General features: G+C 41.8%; 1 protein-coding gene across 1 annotated transcript; it reads right to left on the bottom strand.

The window, feature by feature from the left end:
• Nucleotides 1-1,058: 1,058 nt before the first annotated feature.
• Nucleotides 1,059-2,693, bottom strand: LOC132344086 (beta-defensin 103A-like). Its single transcript, XM_059882399.1, has 2 exons — nucleotides 1,921-2,693; nucleotides 1,059-1,259 (listed from the first exon to the last, which is right to left on the bottom strand). Exons 1-2 carry the CDS (start codon nucleotides 2,066-2,068, stop codon nucleotides 1,114-1,116), a joined length of 294 nt encoding a protein of 97 aa, XP_059738382.1. The 5' UTR covers nucleotides 2,069-2,693; the 3' UTR covers nucleotides 1,059-1,113.
• Nucleotides 2,694-20,820: the final 18,127 nt, after the last annotated feature.

Below are 20,820 nucleotides of genomic sequence, written 5' to 3'. Positions count from 1 at the left end.
TGCCACCACGTTTGCTGGAATCGTTCTGTATCAACCTCCAGAGACCACTAAATACTTACAACATGACGCCTCCAAGTCCTTGGAATGTACTTCAAATCACTAAAAGGGCATGGAAACCAACTCCATGTCTTCTTGCCTGAAGAATCCTATGGACAAAGGAGCCTGGTGGGCCCCAGTCCATTGCGTCATGATAAACACTTGTTGAGCAGCTTTTGTGTCCAAACACTTGGGCCAGGGGTGATTAAGCGATGAAGTGCTCTTCAAAATCCTGCAACCAAATACGGAGATTGGAAATATGCAAATGTAGTGAATGTAAAAATCTAGTGGGGCTCATAGATGGAGCACTCAGATCAGAACCCTTTTAAAAGGAAAGATCATATTTGTTGGGGAAAGCAGCTGTATTTTTAAAAAGGAGGTAGAATTTGAGGTGTCCCTGAGAGATGGGTTTGGAGACATAGCTGGAGGAGAGATTTCATCCAGGCCTGAGGTCAGTCAAAACAGAGGCAAGAGTGAGAGGAAAGCAGAGGGCAGGGTCAACGAGGAGCCAGGTTCCCTGTGTCTCTGAGCTGTAAAGTGCTCAGAAGGACCTGGGAAGACCCTTAGGGATGCCCTGAAGTTTCAGAGATGGATTTGGTGGGGAGATGCTATGACAGATGGACAGACTGCAAAGCTCAGATGGGTGACAGAAGGCAAAGGAAGTGTTTCAGAAAGAAAAAGCAGTCCAGTGTCATTGGAGGGTGAAAGCTGTGAAAGAGGAATAAAATCTGACAATCTTTGGAACATCAGTTTAGACCCTCTCACATGGATTATACTTTATTTGAATTAAAGGTGAGTCATTTGATATTTGGCAAAACTAATACAATTATGTAAAGTTTAAAAATAAAATAAAATTGGAGAAAAAACCAAAAAAAAAATAAAAATAAAAATAAAGGTGAGTCATTAACACTTTCTAAGTCACCTGTTTGGTAACAACTAGCACAATAAACAGAATGTTAAAAAATAATAATGATAATAATCAAGCTTCTAATTTTTTGTAGAAAGTCTTTAATTTGATTGGCTTCTGGAGGAGGCATTTTCACGCTTTGTGACATTCTCCTTGTATTTCTGGAATTTTCATTTCTTCTTCCGGCAGCATTTTCGGCCCCTCAGGGAACAGCAGTCTATCTGTTCCTCCTTTGGAAGACAGCCAATCAGAGCACACTGGCCGCTTCTTATTTTGCAATAATACTTTTGTAACCCACTTATGATGTTGCCATTGCCTGCAGGAAAGAAACGAAGCACACGGGAAGGTTTTAGAAAGGCCGTGGTACAAGTCCAAGGCTTTTGGAATCCCTCTAATAAGTTATCTGGTGCCATTTTTTATTCTTTAATGTCTTTTTCCTTTTTCTTTACCATCTGGAGTAAAGAAGAAGGTGGGGCTAGCTACTAACAATGTGTCTGTAGGTTTGGCTCAGCTGGAAAAGTAGTGTGACCATGGCAGCCCCCTTGTGAACTGTCCCCTGGGAGGCAGTGGCCGCGATGGTCCCCTGGGCCCTTAAGAGGCTGAAAGAATGTACCTCCAACCGCTAAGCTAATAAAAGGGAATCTGTGCTTCTGTCCTCAGATTAAGTTCATTTTTCCTGTTGGTATGAAAGATTTACATCACTTTCTTCCTGTCTCATGAACAGGTATAACAATTCTCCCATGGAGGGATGGTTTGTGAGCTGATTAGTCTCTTAAGAGTGAATCAGAAGGGATGGAGACCCTGCTTTGAGGTTCTTGATGATCTTTGTCAAGAAAAACAAAAACAAAAAATTGGTAATGTCTAGTTCCCAGACAATAAATCTACTTTATCTATAATTCCCAAACGAATGGAGAGGGCTGACTCTGAATGACAAATTCTCAATCCATTCAGCCCTCTCATTTCCCAGCACATCTTACCTGGAACAGGCAGCAAGAACAAGAAGAGCAATGCAAAGAGAAGGTAGTAGAGCCTTATGGCTGGCTGGCTTCCCAGCTGAGACTGGAGAGGATGGTGTGGTCGCTCACTTTTTAAAGGCTCCAGATCCGCAGCCATAGGGAGAAGCATTCAGCAGCTGCAATTCCTGTAATATTATCAGATCAGGTCAGATCAGTTGCTCAGTCCTGTCTGACTCTTTGCGACCCCATGAATCGCAGCACGCCAGGCCTCCCTGTCCATCACCAACTCCCGGAGTTCACTGAGACTCACGTCCATCGAGTCAGTGATGCCATCCAGCCATCTCATCCTCTGTTGACCCCTTCTCCTCATGCCCCCAATCCCTCCCAGCATCAGAGTCTTTTCCAATGAGTCAACTCTTCGCAGGAGGTGGGCAAAGTACTGGAGTTTCAGCTTTAGCGTCATTCCTTCCAAAGAAATCCCAGGGCTGATCTCCTTCAGAATGGACTGGTTGGATCTCCTTGCAGTCCAAGGGACTCTCAAGAGTCTTCTCCAACACCATAGTTCAAAAGCATCAATTCTTCGGCACTCAGCCTTCTTCACAGTCCAACTCTCACATCCATACATGACCACAGGAAAAACCATAGACTTGACTAGACGAACCTTTGTTGGCAAAGTAATGTCTCTGCTTTTGAATATGCTATCTAGGTTGGTCACAACTTTCCTTCCAAGGAGTAAGCGTCTTTTAATTTCATGGCTGCAGTGACCATCTGCAGTGATTTTGGAGCCCAGAAAAATAAAGTCTGACACTGTTTCCACTGTTTCTCCATCTATTTCCCATGAAGTGGTGGAACCAGATGCTATGATCTTCCTTTTCTGAATGTTGAGCTTTAAGCCAACTCTTTCACTCTCCTCTTTCACTTTCATCAAGAGGCTTTTGAGTTCCTCTTCACTTTCTGCCATAAGGGTGGTGTCATCTGCATATCTGAGGTTATTGATATTTCTCCTGGCAATATTGATTCCAGTTTGTGTTTCTTCCAGTCCAGCATTTCTCATGATGTACTCTGCATGTAAGTTAAACAAACAGGGTGACAATATACAGCCTTGATGTACTCCTTTTCCTATTTGGAACCAGTCTGTTGTTCCATGTCCAGTTCTAACTGTTTCTTCCTGACCTGCATACAAATTTCTCAAGAGGCAGATCAGGTGTTCTGGTATTCCCATTTCTTTAAGAGTTTTCCACAGTTTATTGTGATCCACACAGTCAAAGGCTTTGGCATAGTCAATAAAGCAGAAATTGATGTTTTTCTGGAACTCTCTTGCTTTTTCCATGATCCAGCAGATGTTGGCAATTTGATCTCTGGTTCCTCTGCCTTTTCTAAAACCAGCTTGAACATCAGGAAGTTCACGGTTCACATATTCCTGAAGCCTGGCTTGGAGAATTTTGAGCATTACTTTACTAGCGTGTGAGATTATAGTGATGACAATATGATGTATTTCCTGATGCTTCATGCCAAGTTTCCTTACAAAGCAGACCACGCCCATTTCCCCCCCAGGACTTAATTGCAAACCTAAGGGAGATTCAGAGCTTGATGTGAACACAGGGCTATTCTGATGCCTCTGAGATCTGGGTGCTCCTGTAGGGCTGGCTCATGTCTGGCTGTCTGATATGGGAAAGACCTGCCCACTCCTGGATACAGTTCTGGAGCGTGTAGTTGGGAGCTCACCTGTGCCACTGTGGTCCTTCTAAGCTTATGCCTTCTTTCTAAAGTCCTGAGAGAACCTGAACCCCATCAATCAGTCCAAGGCTGCTGTGTTCAGAATCTAGGTGTAAACTGGGGCTGGGTCATGCCCTGAGCCTGCACAGATACGCCCAAAATGGGATCAGCTTTTAAGTAGTTTGGGAAGGGAGGGAAAGTGGGCTGCATTCCAGAGACCCTGCCCTGTGTCCTTGGCCTGTGATGAAGTGTGACATCTCAGGTCAAACACAGCTTACACTTCGCTGCATTCTGAAAAACCACCAAATTCGTGAGTCTGGAAGGTGTCTCATTTTCCCTCATCAGAGACAGATGGATGATGTAATTTATAGGCAGGTGTTTCCTCACTGATAGTGTCACTCTCTCTACAAAAAAGGGGCTTCAGAAGGTATATTTACAACACTCGGTTACAGCTGGCTTGTGATATACAAGGAAGTCGAGGATTGGGGATTTCCACTAGATACAGATTCAATGTTTAGGAAGCCAACAGCCTTTACAAAAAATTATTAGGCTTAATTAAATGTTATCGAATCTAACAAGGGGATTATACACAAGAGGTTATTTTCTTGGAAGCTGAAGTACCCATGGAGGTGGTTGGCTATTACTTTGTGTGAAAGCAATTGTAACGGATCCACCAGAGTTCTGGGGTGAACCCCAGGGTCTAGGACTGTAGGTTCAGACTCCTGTTGTACCTATTGGATTCTGTAAGCAAACTCTGAACTCCTACCACAGATAAAGTACCCTGGGCTTGGGGTAGGTGAGGGGATAGAAAGGTGAAATACAGAGGGCCCAGTTCTGCCTCTTTCTCTCAGGGAACACTTCATATCTTTAAAACCTAACTTTCCTCATCAGTTCAGAATATGAGACAAAGTAGACATTTTAATTTTAATTAATTAATTGAACTATAGTTGATGTACAATATATGTTACAGGTGTACAATATTGAGATTCATGCTTTTTAAACTATAACATATTGGCTATATTCCCCATGTTGTACAATATCTCTTTGTAGCTTATTTTATACATAATAGTTCACAGCTCTTACTCCCCTAGCCCTATGTTGGCCTCTGCTCCTTCCTCACCACAATGGTAGCCACAAGTTTGTTCCTTATATCTGTGAGTCTTCTTTTTTTTTTTGGTTATGTTTACTAGTTTGTTACATTTTTTAGATTCCATGTTTACCCAATTTCATACATCATTTGTTTTTCTCTGTCAGGCTTATTTCACTGAGCATAATGTCTTCCAGTCCATTCATATTGTTGCAAAAGGCAAAGCTCCATTATTATTTATGACTGAGTAGTATTCCATTATATACAAATGCCACATCTCCCTTGTCTGTTCATGGACACTTAGGTTGCTTCCATGGCTTGGCTATTGTAAATAATGCTTTAACAGACACTGGGTGCACGTATCTTCTCAAATAGTGCTTTTAGCTTTTTGAATATACACCCGGATGGGTCATATGGCATTTCTGTTTTTAGTTTTTTGAGAAACCTCCATCCCATTTTCCATGGTGGCTGCACCAGTTTGCAGTCCCAAGTGCAGACACGTTTAAATACGGAAGGAGGTAAGTGTGGGGCCGGCAGGCTCTCATACCTGGTCTCACATGAGATAAAAGAGAGAGTGGCTGGGGTGCTGTAGAGAGTTAGAACCAGCGCTCAGCCCAGGCTCAGGGCTGGCATCACTGGAGCTCTGCTTACCTGCAATGACGTACTTTTCTTGGAGACGAGACCTCCACGTGAACCCTGAGTCTAACCTGTCCCTTCAAAGACAGGAGGCCTTTCTACAGCAACACGACTGTTTAATCAGAGGTTCTCTGAGAGTGGAAGGCACCTTGTCTTGTCAGTTAATTTGGAGGCTGGGTGCTGGGGAGTGGGCTATGGCTGTGGTACCTGCCCCACTCACAGAATGAATTTTGGGGAACATTTCTATATATTAAGATGTTTATAAAAGTTGGGTGAAACTTTCTGTGGTGAAAATTCACACAGCAGAAGAGTGAGACTGTTCTTCACTTCTCTAGCCTGGGGGAAAACTGCTAACTCTGGTTTGCTTCCTTTTTGTCTTATTGTACCATTTTACATGTCACAAATACTTCTGGCCTCTCAATTAATAGGTGCACATTTACTGTTGAATAATTAATACATACCTATGAGTCTGACATTGACAAGAACTGAGGCCATGCCCCAGGCCCAGGGGCTTGAGTCACTGGGCTCAGAGATGCAGACCCTCCCAACCCTCCTGCAGGACCAGCTGGGTTTTTTTCCTGGTAACTCTGAGCCAGCACTTTTTTAAATTTGATGTTGATTAGGTTGAGAGAGGATAGACTTATTTTCTCTCAGGTCAGACTTCTAATCTCCTCTAATCCTGTTTTGTTTTGAACTCTGTTTTTAAAATCTGGAGCAGAGTTCTGGTTGATCAAAGTTTTTGGTCCAACAGAAACAGACTCACAGACTTAGAGAACAAAGATATGGTTGCCAGGGGGAAGGATGGGGAGGGATGGTGGGAGAGTTTGTGATGGACATGTACACACTACTCTATATAAAATGGATAACCCAAGAAGGTTCTACTGTATATCACAGGAACTCTGCTGTATGTTATGTAGCATAATATAACATATGGATGGGAGGGGAGTTTGGGGGAGAATGGAAACCTTTATACGTATGGCTGAGTGCTGTCCACCTGAAATTATCACAACATGGTTAATCGACTATATTCCAATACAAAATTAAAAGTTTAATTAAAAAAAAAAATTGGGAGCCCAAAGGCCATACCATGTAATTCTCAATGCTATCGTTTATTATCTGGATTTACTTAAATAAGTTTCATAAACTCTTTGACCATCTGTACCTCAACAATAAAGTACAGAGAGTAATAAATGTCCTAGTTAGTCCACAGGGAAAGCCCTATGAGTTAATGATATGAAGTTGACCTGTAAACTGCAAATTACCACATGGCCCATTTATCACCCATGAGGCCCTGGAGAGGAATGACAAGTGGGGGCTGGTGAGCAATAGCAAGACAGCTTAAAGACTGTGGCATGGGCTCCTCACAAGGGAGCTAGGACTTCCCTTCTTTATCTTAATACAGTGTAAGTGGGACTCAGCCACTCTCCTCTGCAGCTGTTTAAAATTTGTCATGACCACTGCTATTTAAGGTTTATCAGCAAAGATAAGCATTAGCCCAGTTTTGCAGATGAAGAAACTGAGGTTCAGAGAGGTTGAGTGACTTTCCCTGGGCCACCCAGCTAGTTAATGGCAGTGTTGTAGGGAATGGCATGCATTTCCCATGCACTCCTGCCTCCAGGCACCATGTAGATTTGCCAAAGGGAGTCACTGGTAGAAAATGAGAAGGCAGGAACTGGTAAGAAGCCAAGGTAATCATCTTCCTGAGCCTCTGAAGGCATGTCCTCTGCACTTCCAGTTTCGGCTAGAATGCTGCTTCATCTGACGGCCTGGCTTTCCTCAGGCAGGTTTGCCACGACCCCAGCTTCTGTGGCGTGCTCCCTGTCCCAGGCTCTGGGAAGGTCTCCTCCTTCCTCCCTCTGCCCATCTGGTCCCAGGGATAGTAGTGTCTTTATGCTATTGCAAAAAAATTTTCTGGCCAAACCATGTGGCTTGTGGGATATTAGTTCCTGAATCAGGTATTGAACCCAAGCCTGGGGAAGTGAGAGCTCAGAGTCCTAAGCCCTGGACCACCAGGGACTTCCCTGCTGTTACAAATTATGAGGTGACTCACCATACATTTATTTGATTTCTCAGCTCTCCTACCACTGCTATAACCAATTGCCTAATAAACTCCTCCCTTTTGAGGTCCTTATATTTACTTCAACTTCTCATATTTTCTTCAGTTGTTGGATTTTGACTATCTTCTAAGACCACAGGGCTCCCCTGGTGGCTCAGATGGTAATGAATCTGCCTGCAATTTGGGAGACCAATGTTTGATCCCTGGGTCAGGAAGATCCCCTGGAGAAGGAAATGGCTACACACTCCAGTACTCTTGCCTGGAGAATCCCATGGACAGAGGAGACTGATGGGCTACAGTCCATAGAGTTGCAAAGAATTGGATCAAAGCCATGCACTAAATCATAGCAATATTAAAGTTCTATTCATTCTTCCCCTTATGGTGGCAACACTGTGTTGTTGAACGTTGTCAAATGAGTGTAGCTAGAATGGCACTTGGCTACACTCTCCCTCCTGTCTACTTTATCAGCATCTTAAGTTTCAGCATCCAGCGGGAGCTTTGAGACAATGATATGGAGTTGCCAGTTGCTACCAACTTATTGTGGTCCTTCGTTGAAGCATCGCAGAATTGCATGCTTCCTGTTGCAGGTGTGTATGTGAGACAGTTTCTAGAATTCCAATTTATCAGTTATTTGAGCTTAATTCAGTTCAGCCGCTCAGGTGTGTCTGACTCTGCGACCCCATGAATCACAGCACACCAGGCCTCACTGTCCATCACCAACTCCCAGAGTTCACTCAAACTTACGTCCATTAAGTCGGTGATGCCATCCAGCCATCTCATCCAGCTGAGCTCCTCTTCTCTGTAGGAGATAATCAGAGAGGTGGGGGAGGAATGCCCTCACTGAGGGAGATGCAGCTTGGATGGTGGCTGAGGACCAGTCAAGAAGGAATGTCCCTTTCCCAGCTGACCTGAGGCTGCTCCAAGGTTGCATGAGCTTGTCGAGAGTTTCTGAGCCAAGTGACATCATCTATTCCCTTTGGTCTAACCACATCTGAAGATATGTAAAGAGAAAGAAATAATACACAATTTCCCTTATGTGTGAAACACAAAAGACAAACAAAAAGAAAACATGGAAAAAGAATTTTAAAGAAGACAATGTGGACATGATAGCAAATACAAAGATACACAGACCTGAGTAAAGGAAACCAAAAGAGGAGCCTCAAAGAAAATGGGGCAGCAAATAGTAACAGAGAAAAACTGCAGTTTTTGGTGCTGAGAAGGTGTGTGGTTCACAGAAATGTATGGTGATGCACCTAAGACTTCACTAAAATTATAATGCGATAATACCAAAACTTAAAACAATTAAAATAAAATTCTAAAGAAACTAGAGAATCCATCCCCAGCTGCCTAAAGCCACACCACTACATGATTTTACTCTTGTCCCATTTCCCTGAGGGACTAGCCAAACACCAAATTTAAACCACACAACCTGAAATGCAGCTGTGAGCCTCTAGTCTGTCAGAAGATGCTCAGAATCAGGAGTGCTGGACACTCCAGCTGAGGAGACGCAGCTTCCAGGGTGGCTGAGGAAGGTCAGAGGGGAAATTTCCCTTTCTCACTGACTTTATACTCCCTTAAGGTCACATGACCTTGATGATGTTTTCTTTCCTTTTTTTTTTTTTTTGGATGAGATTTTCTTAACCAGTCAACATTTTGTAGGCTACAGTCAAGGAGGTCACAAGGAGTCAGACACAACTGAGCGGCTGAACAGCAAAACTCACCCTATAACTCTCAGTGTCTTGAACACCCATTTAGAAAGATAAATACCTTGTGAATTCACTTCGACGTGGAACATTAAACACAAGTTTCAAAAGCAAATAAGTCAAAACAAAAAGAAAGGAAAGCAAATGACACAAAAGCAAACATTCTCACAGAACAGAGCAGGGCATGTCAGAGGATAGTGGCAAGGGGACAGCTAACGAGTGAAACAGGTCCACAGGATGGTAACAGAAACACCCAAGTTGTTGGTGCTCACCAATTGTATGATCTACTGGAATTGAAATATATTTTTTGTACACATAACGTTTAATCTAACAAATTCACTGAATCAGTTCAGTTTAGTCGCTCATTGGTGTCTGACTCTTTGCAACCCCATGAATCACAGCAGCAGGCCAGCCTCCAAGTCCATCACCAACTCTCGGAGTTTACTCAAGCTCATATCCATTGAGTCGGGATTGCCATCCAGCCATCTCATCCTCTGTCGTCCCCTTCTCCTCCTGCCCCTAAACCCTCCCAGCATCAGGGTCTTTTCCAATGAGTCAACTCTTCGCATGACGTGGCCAGAGGATTGGAGTTTCAGCTTCAGCATCAGTCCTTCCAATGAACACCCAGGACTTATCTCCTTTAGGATGGAAAGGTTGAATCTCCTTACAGTCCAAGGAACTCTCAAGAGTCTTCTCCAACACCACAGTTCAAAAGCATCAATTCTTCGGCATTTGCCTTTCTTCAGAGTCCAACTCTCACATCCATACTTGATCACTGGAAAAACTATAGCCTTGACTAGACGGACTTTTGTTGGCAAAGTAATATCTCTGCTTTTCAATATGCTGTCTAGGGTGGTCCTAACTTTCCTTCCAAGGAGTACGCGTCTTTTAATTTCATGCCTGCAATCACCATCTGCAGTGATTTTGGAGCCCCCCAAAATAAAATCTGACACTGTTTCCACTGTTTCCTCATCTATTTGCCATGAAGCGATGGGACCAGATGCCATGATCTTCATTTTCTGAATATTGAGCTTTAAGCCAACTTTTTCACTCTCCTCTTTCACCTTCATCAAGAGGCTTTTTAGTTCCTCTTCACTTTCTGCCATAAGGGTGATGTCATCTACATATCTGAAGTTATTGATATTTCTCCCAGCAATCTGGATTCCAGCTTATGCTTCTTCCAGCCCAGCGAAGAGAAACCCTTTGCATAGGAACCTTGAATGTCAGATCCATGAATCAAGGCGAATTGGAAGTGGTCAAACAGGAAACGGCAAGAGTGAACATCGGCATTCTAGGAATCAGCAAACTAAAATGCACTGGAATGGGTGAATTTAACTCAGATGACCATTATATCTACTCCTGTGGGCAGGAATCCCTTAGAAGAAATGGAGTCGCCATCATGGTCAACAAAAGAGTCCGAAACACAGTACTTGGATGCAATCTCAAAAACGACAGAATGATCTCTACTCATTTCCAAGGCAAACCATTCATATCATGGTAATCCAAGACTATGCCCCAACCAGTAATGCTGAGGTACCTGCAGTTGAAGGTTCTATGAAGACCTACAAGACCTTTTAGAACTAGCATCCAAAAAACGTCCTTTTCATTATAGGGGACTGGAATGCGAAAGCAGGAAGTTAAGAAACACCCGGAGTAACAGGCAAATTTGACCTTGGAGTACGGAATGAAGCAGGGCAAATGCTAATAGAGTTCTGCCAAGAGAATGCACTGGTCATAGCAAACACTCTCTTCCAACAACACAAGAGAAGACTCTACACATGGACATCACCAAATAGTCAACACCAAAATCAGATTGATTATATTCTTTGCAGCCGAAGATGGAGATGCTCTTTACAGTCAGCAAATAAGACTGGGAGCTGACTGTGAGTCAGTTCATGAACTCCTTATTGCCAGATTCAGACTTAAGGTGAAGAACGTGGGGGAAACCATTAGACCATTCAGGTATGACCTCAATCAAATCCCTTATGATTATACAGTGGAAGGGAGAAATAGATTTAAGGGACTAGATCTGATAGAGTGCCTGAGGAACTATGGATGGAGGTTCGTGACATTGTACAGGAGACAGGGATCAAGACCATCCCCATGGAAAAGAAATACAGAAAAAGGAAAGTGGCTGTTGTAGTAGGCCGTGGAGATATATGGCCAAATGGCTGTGAAAAGAAGAGAAGCCAAAAGCAAAGGAGAAAAGGAAAGATATAAGCATCTGAATGCAGAGTTCCAGAGAATAGCAAGGAGAGATAAGAAAGCCTTCCTCAGCGATCAATGCAAAGAAATAGAAAAACAACAACAACAGAATGAGAAAATCACCCTACAAAAATCATGAACTGTAAACATTAAAGTATCCATACCCCATCGCCTAGACCACATCGGTATCTCTTTTGTCTACTGTCCTATTTTTCCAATGGCCACACACCACCAAATTTAAATCACCCTTAATCCCAGCCACATACCCCTTTCCTGTCAGTAAATGCTCAGAATGTAGGTGCTGGACACTTTGTGCACCTTTGAAGATGGCTAAGGAGGGTCAGAGGGGTCATTTCCCTTTCCTGCTGCCTTTGAGCCTGCTCCCACATCACCTGATCTTGACGAGGTTGTATTAATCCAATCAAGGATAAGTATCACCTTTGATCTAACAACATCTTGCAGACACTTTCAGAAAAGAGAAATATCTTATAAATTCACTCATATATGGAACACTAAATACAAAGAAAAAGAAGGAATAAGTATAAAACATTATTAAGAAACAGCAAATGACACAAGAATAAACACACATTTACAGAACAGAGGTGTGTCAAAGGGTGGCAGTAAAAGAGGTCCACAGGATGGTAAAAGAAAAACCTAATGTTTGGTGCTGGTCAGTTTTATGGTCAGTTCTCGAACCACTCATGGTGGGCTCTGCTGGCCCCTTTTGGTCCAGGAACAACAGTCCCTGACACTTGCCTGTAGCCCCCTGCTGGGATACTCAGAAGCCTGCTGTCTGGACTCCCAGGGTTCTGAAGGAAGAGCTGGTACAGGGTACCTGAGGATGAGGGCTAAGCTGATTCTGGGGCTTCCTGTGGCTGTAGGCAGTGCACAGGCTGACCACATTCTCCAAGCAGGGGACTGACACGGGGGCATTGTTAACGTGCATAAGTGGCCCCAGCGATCTGGGAGGCCCTGATTCTGTGGTTTTCATACAGTCCTCCCATGCTCCTCTTTCCCCTCCATTACAAGATCTATCTTGATTCAAAATAGTATTAGGATGATCTTCAGGGGCAGTCCTAAGATAGCAGAGGAATGGGACAGGAAGACCACTTTCTTCCCCACAAATTCATCAAAAGAACATTTAATCCCTGAGTAAATTCCACAAAACAACTTCTGAATGCTGTCAGAAGACATCAGGCATCCAGAAAAGCAGCCCATTCTCTTTGAAAGGAGGTAGGAAAAAATATAAAAGACAAAAAAAGAGACAAAAGAGGTAGGGACAGAGCTCTGTCCCAGGAAGGGAGTCTTAAAAAGAGAGAAGTTTTCAAACACTAGGAAACACTCTCATTGCCAAGTCTGTGGCAAGCCTTGGAAGCATAGAGGGCAACATAACAGGGAGGAAAACTAAATAAATAATTAAAACCCACAGATTACGAGCCCAACGGTAAGTCCCCCAGTGGAGAAGCAGCGCAGACGCCTGCACCCGCCACTAGCAAGAGGGGGCTGGGCACGGAGGCATGGGCTGCATTCAGGATCTGGCCTGAATGCTCCAAGCACAATCTGAGTGAACTAACTTGGGCTAGCAAACCAAACTGTGGGATAACTACCACGCGAAAAGCCAGCCCTAACCTAATACACCATCAGGCCCACGCACAGAACAAAGGACTGAACAGAGATAGCCCACTGAAGACCACCCCTCTCCGGTGACAGGCAGCCAGAGTCGGAAGTGGGCAATCACAGCCCCAGAGAGACATTATCTACAAAACTGTAAGCAGGCTTCTTTGCTAACTAAGACTTCTTGACGTTCTGGACGGTCAACATCCACCTGAGAAGGTTTGCCAGTTATACACCCAGAAAACTGAGTGGCAGGCATTGGGGAGGTGATAAGTCACAGTGACCGCGCTCGCCAAACACTTCATCACCTCAGCTGCTCAGACCTGGGAAGGGCACAAAACCCAGGCCCAACCGAGTCTGTGCCTCTGAGGACTACCCAAGTGCCTGAACCTGAGCAGCTTAGACCTAGGAGGTGCATGCACCCCAAGGCCGGCCTTGGACGGTTCCCGGTGGAGCAACCTAGAGCCTGAGCAGTGTGGGCACAGAAGGTACCTGTGCCGTGAGCGGGGGCAGGCCCAGTGTGGCTGAGGCACTGTGAGCACACGCCAGTGTTATTTGTTTCCAGCATCCCTCCCTCCCCCACAGCATGACTGAATAAGTGGGCCTAAAAAAATTGTCCACCACCGCCCCATTTGTGTCAGGGTGGAAATCAGACAATGAAGAGACCAGCAAACAGAAGAAGCTAAAACAGAGGGAACCACCTTGGAAGTGACAGGTGCAATAGATTAAAACCCTGTCATTAGTACCGAATACATAGGAGGGGGCCTATAGATCTTGAGAAATATAAGCCAGACCAAGGAACTATCCAAAAATGAACTGACCCCACAATACCCACAACAACACCAGAGAAAGTCCTAGATATATTTTTACTATTTTAACGATCATTCTTTTTTTTTTTTTTAATTTTTAAGTCCTCTATTACTCCTTTAATTTTCACTGTTATAACCTACTATTACTTTGCAAAAAAAAAAAAGACCATATTTTTTAAAAGCAAACTTCATGTGTGTGTGTGTGTGTGTGTGTATATATATATATATATATATATATATATATACACAAATATATAATATATATATTATACTTTTTGTGACTCTGCTTTTTTTTCCTTTTTTTCTTCTTTACTTTAATATTGTATTTTTGAAATTCCAAACTCTACTCTAGATGTTTAATCTTTGCTTTTTGGTATTTGTTATCAATTTTGTACCTTTAAGAACCCAATCTTCAGTACCCATTTTTACTTGGGAACAAGATTACTGGCTTGACTACTCTCTCCCCCCTTTGGACTCTCCTTTTTCTTCACCAGGTCACCTGTGTCTCCTCCCTATCCCCTCTCTTCTCTACCCAACTCTGTGAATTTCTGTGTGTTCCAGATGGTGGAGAACACTTAGGGAACTGATTACTGGCTGCATCTGTCTCTCTCATTTTGATTCCCCACTTTTATCCTCCTGGCCACCTCTGTCTCCTTCCTCCCTGTTCTCTTCTCTGTATAACCCCGTGAACATCTCTGAGCAGTCCAGCTGTAGAGTGCACATAAGGAAGTGATTACTGGCTAGCTTGCTGTCTCCTCTATTGATTCCACCTCATCTCATTTGGGTCACCTCTAACACCCTCCTCCCTCTTCTCTTCTCCATGTAAATCTGTGAACCTCTCTGGGTGTCCCTCACTGTGGAGAAACTTTTCATCTTTAACCTAGATGTTTTATCAACGGTACTGTATAGAAGGAGAAGTCTTGAGACTACTGTAAACATAAGACTGAAAACCAGAAGCAGGAGGCTTAAGTCCAAACCCTGAGAACACCAGAGAACTCCTGACTCCAGGGAACATTAATTGACAGGAGCTCATCAAAATGTCTCCATACCTACACTGAAACCAAGCACCACCCAAGGGTCAACAAGTTCCAGAGCAAGACATACCATGCAAATTCTCAAGCAACACAGGAACACAGCCCTGAGCTCCAATATAGAGGCTGTCCAAAGTTACTCCAAAACCACTGACATCTCATAACTCATTACTGGACACTTCATTGCACTCCAGAGAGAAGAAATCCAGCTCCACTCACCAGAACTCTGACACAAGCTTCCCTAACCAAGAAACCTTGACAAACCACCTGTACAACCCCACCCACAGGGAGGAAACTCCACAATAAAGAGAACTCCACAAACTGCCAGAATACAGAAAGAACACCGCAAACTTAGCAATTTAAACAAGATGAAGAGACAGAGGAATACCCAGCAGGTAAAGGAACAGGATAAATGCCCACCAAACCAAACAAAAAAGGAAGAGATAGGGAATCTACCTGATAAAGAATTCCAAATAACGATAGTGAAAATGATCCAAAATCTTGAAATCAAAATGGAATCACAGATAAATAGCCTGGAGACAGGGATTGAGAAGATGCAAGAAAGGATTAACAAGGACCTAGAAGAAATAAAAAAGAGTCAATATATAATGAATAATGCAATAAATGAGCTAAAAAACACTCTTGAGGCAACAAATAGTAGAATAACGGAGGCAGAAGATAGGATTAGTGAATTAGAAGATAGAATGATAGAAATAAATGAATCAGAGAGGAAAAAAGAAAAACGAATTAAAGGAAATGAGGACAATCTCAGAGATGTCCAGGACAGTGTTAAACACCCAACATTCGAATCATAGGAGTCCCAGAAGAAGAAGACAAAAAGAAAGACCATGAGAAAATACTTGAGGAGATAATAGTGGAAAAATTCCCTAAAATGGGGAAGGAAATAATCACCCAAGTCCAAGAAACCCAGAGAGTCCCAAACAGGATAAACCCAAGGAGAAATACCCCAAGACACATATTAATCAAATTAACAAAGACCAAACACAAAGAACAAATATTAAAAGCAGCAAGGGAAAAACAGCAAATAACAGACAAGGGAATTCCCATAAGGATAACAGCTGATCTTTCAATAGAAACTCTTCAAGCCAGGAGGGAATGGCAAGACATATTGAAAGTGATGAAAGAAAATATCCTACAGCCCAGATTATTGTACCCAGCAAGGATCTCATTCAAATATGAAGGAGAAATCAAAAGCTTTACAGACAAGCAAAAGCTGAGAGAATTCAGCACCACCAAACCAGCTCTACAACAAATACTAAAGGATATTCTCTGGACAGGAAACACAAAAACGGTGTATAAACTCGAACCCAAAACAATAAAGGAAATGGCAATGGGATCATACTTATCAATAATTACCTTAAACATAAATGGGTTGAATGCCCCAACCAAAAGACAAAGACTGGCTGAATGGATACAAAAACAAGACCCCTACATATGTTGTCTACAAGAGACCCACCTAAAATGGAGGACACATACAGACTGAAAGTGAAGGGCTGGAAAAAGATTTTCCATGCAAATAGAGACCAAAAGAAAGCAGGGGTAGCAATACTCATATCAGATAAAATAGACTTTAAAACAAAGGCTGTGAAAAGAGACAAAGATGGTCACTACATAATGATCAAAGGATCAATCCAAGAAGAAGATATAACAATTATAAATATATATGCCCCCAACATAGGAGCACTGCAATATGTAAGACAAATGCTAACATGTATGAAAGGAGAAATTAACAAGAACACAATAATAGTGGGAGACTTTAATACCCCACTCACACCTATGGATAGATCAACTAAACAGAAAAGTAACAAGGAAACACAAACTTTAAACGATACAATAGACCAGTTAGACCTAATTGATATCTATAGGACATTTCATCCCAAAACAATGAATTTCACCTTTTTCTCAAGCACACACGGAACCTTCTCCAGGATAGATCACATCCTGGGCCATAAATCTAGCCTTGGTAAATTCAAAAAAATAGAAATCATTCCAAGCATCTTTTCTGACCACAATGCAGTAAGATTAGATCTCAATTCCCGGAGAAAAACTATTACAAATTCCAACATATGGAGGCTGAACAACTCACTGCTGAATAACCAACAAATCACAGAAGAAATCAAAAAAGAAATCAAAATTTGCATAGAAACGAAGGAAAATGAAAACACAACAACCCAAAACCTGTGGGACACTGTAAAAGCAGTCTTAAGGGGAAAGTTCATATCAATACAGGCATACCTCAAGAAACAAGAAAAAAGTCAAATAAATAACCTAACTCTACACCTAAAGCAACTAGGAAAGGAAGAAATGAAGAACCCTAGTGTTAGTAGAAGGAAAGAAATCTTAAAAATTAGGGCAGAAATAAATGCAAAAGAAACAAAAAAGACAATAGCAAAAATCAACAAAGCCGAAAGCTGGTTCTTTGAAGGATAAATAAAATTGACAAATCATTAGCCAGACTCATCAAGAAACAAGGGAGAAAAATCAAATCAATAAAATTAGAAATGAAAATGGAGAGATCACAACAGACAACACAGAAATACAAAGGATCATAAGAGACTACTATCAGCAATTATATGCCAATAAAATGGACAACGTGGAAGAAATGGACAAATTCTTAGAAAAGTACAACTTTCCAAAACTGGACCAGGAAGAAATAGAAAATCTTAACGGATCCAATCACAAGCACAGAAATTGAAACTGTAATCAGAAATATTCCAGCAAACAAAAGCCCAGGTCCAGATGGCTTCACAGCTGAATTCTACCAAAAATTTAGAGAAGAGCTAACACCTATCCTGCTCAAACTCTTCCAGAAAATTGCAGAGGAAGGTAAACTTCCAAACTCATTCTATGAGGCCACCATCACCGTAATACCAAAACCTGACAAAGATGCCACAAAAAAGAAAACTACAGGCCAATATCACTGATGAACATAGATAAAAAAATCCTTAACAAAATTCTAGCCATCAGAATCCAACAACACATTAAAAAGATCATACACCATGATCAAGTGGGCTTTATCCAAGGGATGCAAGGATTCTTCAATATCCGCAAATCAGTTCAATGTAATATACCACATTAACAAATTGAAAAATAAAAACCATATGATTATCTCAATAGATGCAGAGAAAGCCTTTGACAAAATTCAACATCCATTTATGATAAGAACTCCCCAGAAATTAGGAATAGAAGGAACATACCTCAACAAAATAAAAGCTATATATGGTAAACCCACAGCACACATTATCCTCAATCTTGAAAAACTGAAAGCATTTCCTCTAAAGTCAGGAACAAGACAAGGGTGCCCAATTTCACCATTACTATTCAACATAGTTTTGGAAGTTTTGGCCACAGCAATCAGAGCAGAAACAGAAATAAAAGAAATCCAAATTGGAAAAGAAGTAAAACTCTCACTGTTTGCAGATGACATGATCCTCTACATAGAAAACCCTAAAGACTCCACCAGAAAATTACTAGAATTAATCAATGAATATAGTAAAGTTGCAGGATATAAAACCAACACACAGAAATCCCTTGCCATTCCAATACACTAATAATGAGAAAATAGAAAGATAAATTAAGGAAACAATTCCATTCACCATTGCAATGAAAAGAATAAAATACTTAGGAATATATCTACCTAAAGAAAGTAAAGACCTATATATAGAAAACTATAAAACACTGGTGAACGAAATCAAAGAGGACACTAATAGATGGAGAAATATACCATGTTCATGGATTGGAAGAATCAATATAGTGAAAATGCGTATACTACCCAAAGCAATCTATAGATTCAATGCAATCCCTATCAAGCTACCAACGGTATTCTTCACAGAGCTAGAACAAATAATTTCACAATTTGTATGGAAATGCAAAAAACCTCGAATAGCGAAACCAATCTTGAGAAAGAAGAATGGAACTGGAGGAATCAACCTACCTGACTTCAGGCTCTACTACAAAGCCACAGTCATCAAGACAGTATGGTAATGGCACAAAGACAGAAATATCGATCAATGGAACAAAATAGAAAGCCCAGAGATAAATCCACGCACATATGGACGCCTTATCTTTGACAAAGGAGGTAAGAATATACAATGGATTAAAGACAATCTCTTTAACAAGTGGTGCTGGGAAAACTGGTCAACCACTTGCAAAAGAATGAAACTAGAACACTTTCTAACACCATACACAAAAATAAACTCAAAATGGATTAAAGATCTAAATGTAAGACCAGAAACTATAAAACTCTTAGAGAACATAGGCAAAACACTCTCCAACATACATCACAGCAGGATCCTCTATGACCCACCTCCCAGAATATTGGAAATAAAAGCAAAAATAAACAAATGGGACCTAATTAACCTTAAAAGCTTCTGCACAACAAAGGAAACTATTAGCAAGGTGAAAAGACAGCCTTCAGAATGGGAGAAAATAATAGCAAATGAAGCAACTGACAAACAACTAATCTCAAAAATATACAAGCAACTCCTACAGCTGAATTCCAGAAAAATAAATGACCCAATCAAAAAATGGGCCAAAGAACTAAATAGACATTTCTCCAAAGAAGACATACAGATGGCTAACAAACACATGAAAAGATGCTCAACATCACTCATTATCAGAGAAATGCAAATCAAAACCACTATGAGGTACCATTTCACGCCAGTCAGAATGGCTGTGATCCAAAAGTCTACAAGCAATAAATGCTGGAGAGGGTGTGGAGAAAAGGGAACTCTCTTACACTGTTGGTGGGAATGCAAACTAGTACAGCCACTATGGAGAACAGTGTGGAGGTTCCTTAAAAAACTGGAAATAGAACTGGCCTATGATCCAGCAATCCCACTGTTGGGCATACACACTGAGGAAACCAGAAGGGAAAGAGACACGTGTACCCCAATGTTCATTGCAGCACTGTTTATAATAGCCAGGACATGGAAGCAACCTAGATGTCCATCAGCAGATGAACGGATAAGAAAGCTGTGGTACATGTACACAATGGAGTATTACTCAGCCATTAAAAATAAATCATTTGAAAGAGTTCTAATGAGGTAGATGAAACTGGAGCCTACTATACAGAGTGAAGTAAGCCAGAAAGAAAAACAGCAATACAGTATACTAACACATATATATGGAATTTAGAAAGATGGTAACAATAACCCTGTATACGAGACAGCAAAAGAGACACTTATGTATAGAACAGTCTTTTGGACTATGTGGGAGAGGGAGAGGGTGGGATGACTTGGGAAAATGGCATTGAAACATATGTAATATCATATATGAAATGAGTCGCCAGTCCAGGTTCGATGCACGATACTGGATGCTTGGGGCTGGTGCACTGGGAAGACCCTGAGGGATGGTATGGGGAGGGAGGAGGGAAGAGGGTTTAGGATGGGGAACACATGTATACCTGTGGCACATTCATTTTGATATATAGCAAAACCAATACAATATTGTAAAGTTAAAAAATAAAATTAAAAAGAAAAGGAAAAAACCTTGATGCTGGGAGGGATTGGGGGCAGGAGGAGAAGGGGATGACAGAGGACAAGATGGCTGGATGGCATCACTGACTCGATGGACATGAGTTTGGGTGCACTCTGGGAGTTGGTGATGGACAAGGAGGGCTGGCGTGCTGCGATTCATGGGGTCACAAATAGTCAGACACGACTGAGAGCCTGAACTGAACTGAACTGAACTTTCTCTTTAACTAAAACAATGAAACTTTTGATGTCTTATCCCAAATATATTCCTCCTATCAATATTTATGGGGTAGGCCGTTTTACTTGATGGGATTAAGAAATGAAGTAATTTGTTCAAAGGAGTGCAGATTGAATGCAGGGAGCACTTGAACTCAAGCCCAAGTGGGTTTGACTCTAAAGACCTTGTTTTATTAAATATTCAACATTCCCAGAAAACTAATATACTTACTGAACTACATAAATTCAACAAATACTTTAGCTCAAGTGTGATCTGTGCATCACTTGAGACATACTTAGCCTCCAAGGTTATGTGTTGCTCACCTGCAATCCAAGCTAAACTGGGTGTCCTG

Source organism: Bos taurus, chromosome 27, assembly GCF_002263795.3.
Source record: "Bos taurus isolate L1 Dominette 01449 registration number 42190680 breed Hereford chromosome 27, ARS-UCD2.0, whole genome shotgun sequence".
Lineage (NCBI taxonomy): Eukaryota > Metazoa > Chordata > Mammalia > Artiodactyla > Bovidae > Bos > Bos taurus.
The sequence above is the reverse complement of the archived record's forward strand: the minus strand, read 5'-3'. Positions and strand labels throughout refer to the sequence as shown.